Genomic DNA, 12616 nt, shown 5'->3' on the forward strand with positions numbered 1-12616 from the left:
ATGACGTGCTTTTCTCTTACTCCATCAGGTTTGGTCTGTTATGTACATCTAGAATTAGGGACTGTGCATGAACTGAGACAGAGGTTAAGAATGAAATTCAGAATAAAATCAAGTGGCCTAGTGGTCTCCAAATCTGATTGTGCATCAGAATTATCTGATGGGACATTAAAAATTACACATTCTAGGTCCACCCCAGGCCTACAGAATTGTAGTACTTTGTGTGGAGGTGCTGGAAGTTGTACCACCACCACCGGCACCCCCCCACCCCCAACCAAAGTTTTCAAGATATTTTAGCTGTTCAGCCAGTTTGGGGATGGAAATCTGGAACCAGCAAGAATATCGGCACTAGTGTTCCACATTAGAGTGGAAGATCCAAGCCAAAAAGCACAGGGGCCAGAGAGCTGGTGGAAAGTAGAGCCCAAGTTCAGAGTCAGTCAAGAGCAGGAGAGACCTATCCATTCATGACGCCCTCTGCGTTCCACAGCACCCTCTGCATGTCTCTATCATGGCTCTTAACACCAGTGATGATATTATAGTCTTGAGCTTATATTTCTTACTCAACTGTGAGATTTGTGAAAGCAGACTTAGTCTCCAGAATTCATCCTTGAATCCCCACCACCTTTTTATTGCAACGATATAATAATGTTGTTAAAATGAGTTATTGAAACCCTAACTCAGGTCAAGAGAGTGAGTGTATTATGGGACTCCTTGGTTGGCTGTACCTAGCAAAAAGCAAGAAAAAGGACTTCAGTATAAGGATACAATGTATCTCATGAAACTCAACCCCAGGTCTCAGGTAGGGACTGGAACAGGAAGCTGAAGTCTATCAGGATTTCCATCTTCGCTTCTCCTTGTGCATCTGCTTCAGTAATTTCTTTCTGAAAGCTCGCTTTCTCTGCTTCTCTGGTCTTCAAGCTTTATATTTTGCAGTTCTGATCTCCTGATGCCTAACTCACTGTCTATTCTAATTCCTGGGATAGAGTGGCCAGAAATGACTGGCCTAGTTTGGGTCTAGTGTCCAAACCAGATCTAGTCACTGATTGCCAAGGAACAGGCACATGGGAGAAACTTGGCAGCCAGAGACCATGCCTGTGGATTACAGAGGAAGTCAGTTCCCAGAGAAGGGGTGACTAGATACCCTGAAATGTATTTGTCGCCATGAGGCAGAGTCAGACAAGCAGTCAGAAAGGAAGCTGACAGTGTGTCAGAGAACTGTAGGATATACAGACTGTCTCAAACAGGAAGCATTTTACTCATTTCCCCAGAGTAGGAACCGATGCTGGCAGTGCAGGGTATGACCAACAGGGGTCTGTTCTGCTGCAACGAGACAGGGACGAGTGTGGCTCCCAGGTGCATTATTTACCACCTGGGTGATGGTGGGTACAGTCCTTAGCCTCTCTATGCCTGGTTTTTTGCATATGTAAAGTGAGGCTAATAATGGTTTCCAGTCTACCTACACAATAAGGTTATTTTTTCAAAATAAACAAAATAATGCATAAGAGCACTTAGTACAGTGCTAAAAACGTATTAAATATTTAATGCTAAAAACGTATTAAATGTTACTGTTATTGTCATTATAACAAGAGATCCTGATATTCTTTGTGGAAAATTGATCACTTTTCATGTGGTAACGTTATGACTTCCAAATATTTATCTCAAGATTTGACCCAAGACTTCAGTTTCTTTCTGTAAACTTTTTAAATTGAAATAGAGTTGATTTACAATGTTGTGCCAATGTCTGCTGTACAGCAGGGTGACTCAGTTATACACATATACACATTCTTTTTTTTAATTTTTATTAATTTAACATCTTTATTGGAGTATAATTGCTTTACAATGGTGTGTTAGTTTCTGCTGTGTAACAAAGTGAATCAACTATACATATACATATATCCCCATATCTCCTCCCTGTTGGGTCTCCATCCCACTCGCCCTATCCCGCCCCTCTAGGTGGACACAAAGCACAAGGCTGATCTCCCTGTGCTATGCGGCTGCTTCCCACTAGCTATCTATTTTATGTTTGGTAGTGTATATATGTCAATGCTACTCTCACTTCGTCCCAGCTTCCCCTTCCCCCTCCCCGTGTCCTCAAGTCCATTCTCTACATCTGCAACTTTATTCCTGTCCTGCCCCTAGGCTGACCAGAACGACTTTTTTTTTAGATTCCATATATGTGTTAGTACACGGCATTTCTTTTTCTCTTCCTGACTTACCTCACTCTGTATGACAGACTCTAGGTCCATCCACCTTACTAAAAATAACTTAATTTCATTTCTTTTTATGGCTGAGTAATATTCCATTGTATATATGTGCCACATCGTCTTTATCCATTCATCTGTCGATGGACACTTAGGTTGCTTCCGTGTCCTGGCTATTGTAAATAGAGCTGCAATGAACATTGGGGTACATGACTCTTTTTGAATTATGGTTTTCTCAGGGTATATGCCCAGTAGTGGCATTGCTGGGTTGTATGGTAGTTCTATTTTTAGTTTTTTAAGGAACCTCCATAGTGTTCTCCATAGTGACTGTATCAATTTACATTCCCACCAACAGTGCAAGAGGGTTCCCTTTTCTCCACACCCTCTCCAGCATTTATTGTTTGTAGATTTTTTGATGATATCCATTCTGACTGGGATGAGATGATATCTCATTATAGTTTTGATTTGCATTTCTCTAATGATTAATGATGTTGAGCATTCTTTCATGTGTTTGTTGGCAATCTGTATATCTTCTTTGGAGAAATGTCTATTTAGGTCTTCTGCCCATTTTTGGATTGGGTGTTTGTTTTTCTGATATTGAGCTGCATGAGCTGCTTGTAAATTTTGGAGATGAATCCTTGGTCAGTTGCTTCATTTGCAAATACCTTCTCCCATTCTGAGGGTTGTCTTTTCGTCTTGTTTATAGTTTCCTTTGCTGTGCAAAAGCTTTTAAGTTTCATTAGGTCCCATTTGTTTATTTTTGTTTTTATTTCCATTTCTCTAGGAGGTGGGTCAAAAAGGATCTTGCTGTGATTTATGTCATAGTGTTCTGCCTATGTTTGTTTTGCTCTGAGAGTTTGATAGCGTCTGGCCTTACATTTAGGTCTTTAATCCATTTTGAGTTTATTTTTGTGTATGGTGTTAGGGAGTGTTCTAATTTCATTCTTTTACATGTAGCTGTGCAGTTTTCCCGGCATCACTTATTGAAGAGGCTGTCTTTTCTCCATTGTATATTCTTGCCTCCTTTATCAAAGATAAGTTGACCATATGTGCGTGGGTTTTTCTCTGGGCTTTCTATCCTGTCCATTGATCTATATTTCTGTTTTTGTGCCAGTACCGTACTGTCTTGATTACTGTAGCTTTGTAGTTTAGTCTGTAGTCTGAGAGCCTGATTCTTCTAGCTCCATTTTTCTTTCTCAAGATTGCTTTGGCTATTCGGAGTCTTTTGCGTTTCCATACAAATTGTGAAATTTTTTGTTCTAGTTCTGTGAAAAATGCCATTGGTAGTTTGATAGGGATTGCAATGAATCTGTAGATTCCTTTGGGTAGTATAGTAATTTTCACAATGTTGATTCTTCCAATCCAAGAACTTGGTATATCTCTCCATCTATTTGTATCATCTTTAATTTCTTTCATCAGTGTCTTATAATTTTCTGCATACAGGTCTTTTGTCTCCTTAGGTGGGTTTATTCCTAGGTATTTTATTCTTTTTGTTGCCATGGTAAATGGGAGTGTTTTCTTAATTTCACTTTCAGATTTTTCATCATTAGTGTATAGGAATGCAAGAGATTTCTGTGCGTTAATTTTGTGTCCTGCTACTTTACCAAATTCATTTATTAGCTATAGTAGTTTTATGGTAGCATCTTTAGGATTCTCTATGTATAGTATCATGTCATCTGCAAACAGTGACAGCTTTACTTCTTTTCCGATTTGGATTCCTTTTATTTCTTTTTCTTCTCTGATTGCTGTGGCTAAAACTTCCATGTTGAATAATAGCGGTGAGAGTGGGCAACCTTGTCTTGTTCCTGATCTTAGTAGAAATGGTTTCAGTTTTTCACCATTGAGGACAATGTTGGCTGTGGGTTTGTCATATACGGCCTTTATTATGTTGAGGTAAGTTCCCTCTATGCCTACTTTCTGGAGGGTTTTTATCATAAATCTGTGTTGAATTTTATTGAAAGCTTTCTCTGCATCTATTGAGATGATCATATGGTTTTTCTCCTTCAATTTGTTAATATGGTGTATCACATTGATTGATTTGCGTATATTGAAGAATCCTTGCATTCCTGGGATAAACCCCACTTGATCATGGTGTATGATCCTTTTAATGTGTTGTTGAATTCTGTTTGCTAGTATTTTGTTGAGGATTTTTGCATCTATGTTCATCAGTGATATTGGTCTGTAGTTTTCTTTCTTTGTGGCATCTTTGTCTGGTTTTGGTATCAGGGTGATGGTGGCCTCGTAGAATGAGTTTGGGAGTGTTCCTCCCTCTGCTATATTTTGGAAGAGTTTGAGAAGGATAGGTGTTAGCTCTTCTCTAAATGTTTGATAGAATTTGCCTGTGAAGCCTTCTGGTCCTGGGCTTTTGTTTGTTGGAAGATTTTTAATAACAGTTTCAATTTCAGTGCCTGTGATTGGTCTGTTTATCTTTTCTATTTCTTCCTGGTTCAGTCTCGGAAGGTTGTGCTTTTCTAAGAATTTGTCCATTTCTTCCAGGTTGTCCATTTTATTGGCATAGAGTTGCCTGTAGTAATCTCTCACGATCCTTTGCATTCTGCACTGTCAGTTGTTACTTTTCCTTTTTCATTTCTAATTCTACTGATTTGAGTCTTTTCCCTTTTTTTCTTGATTAGTCTGACTAATGGTTTATTAATTTTGTTTATCTTCTCAAAGAACCAGCTTTTAGTTTTATTGATCTTTGCTGTCGTTTCCTCAATTTCTTTTTCATTTATTTCTGATCTGATCTTTATGATTTCTTTCCTTCTGCTAACTTTGGGGTTTTTTGTTCTTCTTTCTCTAATTGCTTTAGGTGTAAGGTTAGGTTGTTTATTTGAGATGTTTCTTGTCTCTTAAGGTAGGATCGTATTGATATAAAATTCCCTTTTAGAACTGCTTTTGCTGCATCCCATAGGTTTTGGGTCGTCATGTTTTCATTGTCATTTGTTTCCAGGTATTTTTTGATTTCCTCTTTGATTTCTTCAGTGATCTCTTGGTTATTTAGTAGTGTATTGTTTAGCCTCCATGTGTTTGTATTTTTTACACCTTTTTTCCTATAATTGATATCTAGTCTCATAGTGTTGTGGTCAGAAAAGATACTTGATACGATTTCAATTTTCTTAAATTTACCAAGGCTTGATTTGTGACCCAAGATATGATCTATCCTGGAGAATGCTCCATGAGCACTTGAGAAGAAAGTGTATTCTGTTGTTTTTGGATGGAATGTCCTATAAATATCAGTTAAGTCCATCTTGTTTAATGTATCATTTAAAGCTTGTGTTTCCTTATTTATTTTCATTTTGGATGATCTGTCCATTGGTGAAAGTGGGGTGTTAACGTCCCCTACCATGATTGTGTTGCTGTCAATTTCCCCTTTTATGGCTGTCAGTATTTGCATTATGTATTGTGGTGCTCCTATGTTGGGTGCATAAATATTTACAATTCTTATATCTTCTTCTTGGATTGATCCCTTGATCATTATGTAGTGTCCTTCTTTGTGTCTTGTAATAGTCTTTATTTTAAAGTCTATTTTGTCTGATATGAGAATTACTATGACAGCTTTCTTTTGATTTCCATTTGCATGGAATATCTTTTTCCATCCCCTCACTTTCAGTCTGTATGTGTCCCTAGGTCTGAAGTGGATCTCTTGTAGACAGTATATATACAGGTCTTTTTTTTTGTATCCATTCAGTCAGTCTATGTCTTTTGATTGGAGCATTTAATTCATTTACATTTAAGGTAATTATCAATATGTATGTTCCTATTACCATTTTCTTAATTGTTTGGGGTTTGTTATTGTAGGTCTTTTCCTTCTCTTGTATTTCCTGCCTAGAGAAGTTCCTTTAGCATTTGTTGTAAAGGTGGTTTGGTGGTGCTGAATTCTCTTAGCTTTTGCTTATCTGTAAAGGTTTTAATTTCTCCGTTGAATCTGAATGAGATATTTGCTGGGTAGAGTAATCTCGGTTGTAGGTTTTTGTCTTTCATCACTGTAAATATGTCCTGCCACTCCCTTCTGGCCTGCACAGTTTCTGCGAAAAGATCAGTTGTTAACCTTATGGGGATTCCCTTGTATGTTATTTGTTGTTTTTCCCTTGCTGCTTTTAATATTTTTTCTTTGTATTGAATTTTTGATAGTTTGATTAATATGTGTCTTGGCATGTTTCTCCCTGGATTTATCCTCTGTGGGACTGTCTGTGCTTCCTGGACTTGATTAACTGTTTCCTTTCCCATATTAGGGAAGTTTTCAACTATAATCTCTTCAAATATTTTCTCAATCCCTTTCTTTTTCTCTTCTTCTTCTGAGACCCCTATAATTCGAATGTTGGTGTGTTTAATGTTGTCCCAGAGGTCTCTGAGACTGTCCTCAAATCTTTTCATTCTTTTTTCTTTATTCTGCTCTGCAATAGTCATTTCCACTCTTTTATCTTCCAGGTCACTTATCTGTTCTTCTGCCTCAGTTATTCTGCTATTGATCCCTTCTAGAGAATTTTGTATTTCATTTATTGTGTTGGTCATCATTGTTTGTTTGCTCTTTAGTTCTTCTAGGTCCTTGTTAAACATTTCTTGTATTTTCTCCATTCTATTTCCAAGATTCTGGATCATCTTTACTCTCATTATTCTGAACTCTTTTTCAGGTAGGCTGCCTATTTTCTCTTCATTTGTTAGGTCTGGTGGGTTTTTACCTTGCTCCTTCATCTGCTGTGTGTTTCTCTGTCTTCTCATTTTGCTTAACTTACTGTATTTGGTGTCTCCCTTTTGCAGGCTGCAGGTTTGTAGTTCCTGTTGTTTTTGGTATCTGCCCTCAATGGCTAAGGTTGGTTCAGTGGGTTGTGTAGGCTTCCTGGTGGAGGGGACTAGTGCCTGTGTTCCAGTGGATGAGGGTAGATCTTGTCTTTCTGGTGGACAGGTCCACGTCTGGTGGTGTGTTTTGGGGTGTCTATGACCTTATTATGATTTTAGGCAGCCTCTCTGCTAATGGGTGGGGTTGTGTTCCTGTCTTGCTAGTAGTTTGGCATAGGGTGCCCAGCACTGTAGCTTGCTGGTCATTGAATGGAGCTGGGTCTTGCCATTGAGATGGAGATCTCTGGGAGATTTTCGCCTTTTGATATTACATGGAGCTGGGAGGTTTCTGGTGGACCAATGTCCTGAACTTTGCTCTCCCACCTCAGAGGCACAGCCCTGATGCCTGGGTGGAGCACCAAGAGCCTTTCATCCATACGGCTCAGAATAAAAGGATGAGAGAAAGAAAGAAAGAAAAAGATAAAGTAAAATAAAATAAAATAAATTGAAATGAAATGAAATAAAATGAAATACAATTAAGTTATTAAAATAAAAAATAATTGTTAAACAAATTTTTTAAAGTAATGAAATGAAAAAGAAAGAAAGAATGAAGAGAGCAACCAAACCAAAAAACAAATCCAGCAATGATAACAAGAGCTAAAAACTATACTAAAAAATAAAAGAAAAACAAACAAACAAAAAAATGGACAGACAGAACCCTAGGAGAAATGGTAAAAGTAAAGCTATACAGACAAAATCACACACAGAGGCATACGCATACACACTCACAAAAAGAGAAAAAGGGAAAAAATATATATATATCATTGCTCCCAAAGTCCACCTCCTCAATTTGGGATGATTTGTTGTCTATTCAGGTATTCCAGAGATGCAGGTTACATCAAGTTGATTGTGGAGATTTAATCCGCTGCTCCTGAGGCTGCTGGGAGAGATTTCCCTTTCTCTTCTTTGTTCACACAGTTCCTGGGGTTCAGCTTTGGATTTGGACCCGCCTCTGTGTGTAGGTCACCTGAGGGCGTCTGTTTTTCGCTCAGACAGGACGGGGTTAAAGGAGCAGCTGATTCGGGGGCTCTGGCTCACTCAGGCCGGGGGGGAGGGAGGGGTACGAATGCGGGGCGAGCCTGCGGCGTCAGAGGCCGGCATGACATTGCACCAGCCTGAGGCGTGCCATGCATTCTCCCGGGGAAGTTGTCCCTGGATCACAGGACCCTGGCAGTGGCGGGCTGCACAGTCTCCTGGGAGGGGAGGTGTGGAGAGTGACCTGTACTTGCATACAGGCTTCTTGGTGGCTGCAGTAGCAGCCTCAGCATCTCATGCCCATCTCTGGGGTCCGCGCTGATAGCCGCGGCTCACGCCCGTCTCTGGAGCTCCTTTAAGTGGCGCTCTTAATCCCCTCTCCTCGCGCACCAGGAAACAAAGAGGCAAGAAAAAGTCTCTTGCCTCTTAGGCAGCTCCAGACTTTTCCCGGACTCCCTCCCAGCTAGCTGTGGCGCACTAGCCCCCTTCACGCTGTGTTCACGCCGCCAGCCCCAGTCCTGTCCCTGGGATCCGACCGAAGCCGGAGCCTCAGCTCTCAGCCCCCGCCCGCCTCGGCGGGTGAGCAGACAAGCCTCTCGGGCTGGTGAGTGCTGGTCGGCACCGATCCTCTGTGTGGGAATCTCTCCCCTTTGCCCTCCGCACCCCTGTGGCTGCGCTCTCCTCCGTGGCTCCGAAGCTTCCCCCCTCCGCCACCCGCAGTCTCCGCCCGCGAAGGGGCTTCGTAGTGTGTGGAAACATTTCTTTCTTCACAGCTCCCTCCCACTGGTGCAGGTCCCGTCCCTATTCTTTTGTCTCTGTTATTTCTTGTTTCTTTTGCCCTACCCAGGTACCTGGGGAGTTTCTTGCCTTTTGGGAGGTCTGAGGTCTTCTGCCAGCGTTCAGTAGGTGTTCTGTAGGAGCAGTTCTACGTGTAGATGTATTTCTGGTGTATCTGTGGGGAGGAAGGTGATCTCCACGTCTTACTCTTCCGCCATCTTGAAGCTCCTCCCCTAGACATTCTTTTTTTAAAAATATTCTTTTCCATTATGGATTATCACAGGATATTGAGTATAGTTCCCTGTGCTATACATTAGGGCCTTGGTGTTTATCCTTTCTAAATGTAATAGTTTACATCTACCAACCCCAAATTCCCAGTCCATCCCTCTCCCTCCCCACAAGACTTCAGTTTCTGAACTCCAGTTGAACACTGGACTTTCAATTAGATGTCACTTCAAATTCAAAAAGCGCCAAATCAACCTCATGCTCTTTTCCTTATGACAACTGTATAACCTCTTCCACCTGCTAACATTCCCATCTGTTTTAATAGCATCAAAATTTCCTTAAACTGAGATAAAAACCAGAAGTGACTGAGAATCACAATTTCTAGGTCTGAAATCTCTTTGTTTGGAACCTTTTTTGACTTCTTTTACATCCTGAGTCTTACCATTCATCAAGTGCTTTTTATCTTTTTCGTGTAATTCTCTGACTAAGAATGAACATTTATTGGGGGCCTCCTAAGTGCCAGCCACTGTTTTAAGCAGTTTTACAGGTATTAATTCATTTAATCCTCATAACATCTTTCTGGCATAGGTACTATTATCATCCCCATATACAAATATGGAAACTGAGACTCAGAGAAGTAATATGATCTGTCTAGGGTCACTGCTAATAAGTGATAGAGAGCAGGCAGTCTGACTCCAGAGCCATTGCTCCTAACCCATAAGCCCCATGACTGCTCTGTGATGATCCTTGAATCTCTCTTTCCATTACTCCTACCACTTTGGGTCGTAGCTCACATGACTTTACCTCTATTACTGCAATAGACTCCTGGTTGGTCCCCTTGACTTTGCACTTTGTGATGCAACTTATATACGGCCACCAGATTGCTCTTCCTTAATTAAGCCCTGCTTCTACCTGGTCCTTCCTTTGTTCCAAATCCTTCTATGACTCCCTGTGGCCTAGGATATATAAAAAAACTTCCATCCCTGGCTTTTTAGGCTTTCTGTAGTCTGGTTCCATACCATCTATTCAGCTTTATGTTTTCCTTCTCCTGTTCCATTATCTATGACTCCAATCAAGCTGATCTTTTCACCGTTCCTGAAAACATGCTGTTCTTTCCTTACTCTGTGACTTCATACATCTCTAAACTTTATTTGTCCATCTCAAGATATTGTGGCTCTAGGAACCCTTCCTTACTAATCTCAACTGAATGTGACCTTTCCTTCTTTAGAACGTTCCTAACGCTTTCCTTGTACCTCCTCTCACGATATCACATTCTGCCTTATTTGATAGCGACTTGTGTTCTTTTCTTATTTCTCTCCCTGCTTCACCACTTTGTTAGCCTGTTGAAGGCAGAGACTGTGTTTCACTAAATCTTGTATCCCCTGCAGTGCTTCTTCTAATGCAGAGCACATAACAGGCGATCAATACATAGTTACTGAATTTAACAGAATTCTAGTTTCACTCACTCAGAATGTTTCTCTTTTCCCTTTTGTTTTGTTCCAGTCTTTCACAAAAATCTCACTTCTTGAATGAAACTCCCTTGACTGCTCTAGTCCTTGATGAAACCTACTTTTCAGAACTCTTGTAACACTTCAGGCCGATACATATAATTTAGTACTTGATTAATCATTTTATACGGTATATTCATTGTTCATGTATTACAACACAGGGCCTGATACATAAAGATTCTCAACAAATATTTGTTGAATGAATCAATATGTCGATCTTGCCCCACCAACTGTAAGGTCTCGAAGACAGGGACCATGCTTTATAGATCTTCTGTGTCCCCTCAGAGCTCTCAGCATGTAATAGGTGCTTTATGAATATTTGCTGACTGACTGGCTCTTGGATTTCTGTTGCAAGTCTGTCCTTACCTTCCTGTTGTTCTGCCCTCAGCCTGTGATTACACTGAAGAGGTTTCTGAGTCCTCAGGTCTAATTTCCCCACTGAGAACAGGCTGAGTCAGGTTGCTGACACACAGGCCTCTTTTTGCCAGTCCCTTTTGATTCTGTCTTTGAATCAGAACTAGGCCTTCTTACAGGGACAAATCCCTGGAGGAAGAGAGCAGGAGTCCTTAGGTTGGGGAAGAAGAGTCGGGGATTGAGAATTGCAAAATATAAACCTTTGGCCAGAAATAATTCTACAGAACTTGTTACTGGGCCTACCCAGTACATGTGAGGGAAAGACCATTCTGTGTCTACTTTGTACTGTTTAAAGACAAGGGAAATATATGGCAATCATGATGCAAGAGTAAATGACTAGGGCCCATCTTCAGATGGCATGAAGTCTGCCAGTAGATCTAAAAAAAAAAAACAAAAATAACATTTGTATAATGTAATAATGATTTGTATATACCATATAGCCAACATGGCAGAGACCAACAGTGACTTGTATTCCAGCTTCTCGAAGGGACGCCTCATCTACTGAGAGGAAAGGGAGAACTGAGATAAGCCGACATCTCTATTATGCTGCGCACCTCACAAATACACAGCAATACTTGGGAATGGCAGATGGTGGAATGTGCTTTTGCAGACTGGAAGGGCTTCAAGTTTTGCTGTCCTGGCTGCAATCTATAATGTTGCTGCTCAGAACTGTGGGAGATATGTACACAGTGTGTCTAAGAATTATGGTCCTTAACAACTCTTCCCAGACTTGCTTCTAGCTGGAGAGAGGGAAAATGATTGACAGCTGTATCCTAGGCATACTGATGTTTCACTGGACCAAAGAATGAGTTCAACACTGCACTGAGCAGTGGACTAGCTAAGATATAAATTTTTCCTTTATTAGTATCTTATATGTATTTATTTGCCATTTCATTGGCTTATATGCTTAGCAAGTTCTTTGTTTTAAATGCAGGTGATCCAAGGATACATGACCCACATTTCAAGGGGCCCATTGTCAACAGGTAAGCAATTCTTTTCTTTGGAATGTATTTTTTAACAAACACAGAAAGCTTATTTTTTGGTATCATTTTCCGGTCAATGGAGAATTGTGTCTACTGTGAGGGGGAAATGACTTATTTTTAGCCTAAATGTCACCTTATTTATACAGGGTACAGGTAATAAATCTTTCCATGAGTCATAAATATCCCCTCCTGTTCAGCAAATGAACTGCCTTAATTTATGACTGAAGAGTTTGTATTTCTGATAAAGAGAAGCCAAAAATGCTTTATAAGATTTAACCCCTTGGTGGAGAAGGAAACACATTCCAGTAGCTGTCTTACGCACCCGTTTACTCTGATTCACCACTGCAAGTGCAGAGTTGCTATGCCAACTTCTTCCACACAGGGTGTTTGTGCTACTCAGCCTCCCAAACCAGAGAGCTTTCTGAGAGACAAACATTCACCAATGCATCATGTATGCTTTAGGATATTTTAAAATGCTCTAGGGAAGTGTGTACTTGTCTTAACTGGTGCTTCTCCTGCACGGTTGCATAGCGTTTAAAAAGTATCCAATAATTCATAGGCCTCTTTTATTATTATATTTTATCCTCTATTCCCAGGCTTCCTGCTAATCAAAAAGGGGGTTTGCAGAGTAGAATGGCTAAAAATGAGGAGAAGATTATGCTGTGTGTAGCTGTTTTTCCACTTAGCGTTGACTTTAATT

The 12616-nt window shown here is 40.4% G+C and overlaps 1 protein-coding gene across 4 annotated transcripts in view; it reads left to right on the forward strand.

Moving 5' to 3' along the window:
• The window catches only part of SLC44A5 (solute carrier family 44 member 5), a 356753-nt gene that overhangs the window by 189710 nt on the left and 154427 nt on the right, over window positions 1–12616 (forward strand). For 2 of the 4 annotated variants that reach the window (XM_082355239.1, XM_082355238.1), the window contains exon 1: window positions 9405–11916. The exons of 1 other annotated variant lie outside the window; for it this stretch is intronic. In XM_082355239.1, the coding sequence (XP_082211365.1) occupies window positions 11807–11916 (110 nt within the window). In that variant the 5' untranslated portion in view covers window positions 9405–11806. Of the gene's footprint in view, window positions 1–9404; window positions 11917–12616 lie in introns of those variants that run through there. One more of the 4 variants, XM_082355240.1, reaches the window with a different exon arrangement.

The sequence above is a fragment of the Balaenoptera borealis genome (genome assembly GCF_965194805.1).
Source record: "Balaenoptera borealis genome assembly, chromosome: 1".
Classification (NCBI taxonomy): domain Eukaryota; kingdom Metazoa; phylum Chordata; class Mammalia; order Artiodactyla; family Balaenopteridae; genus Balaenoptera; species Balaenoptera borealis.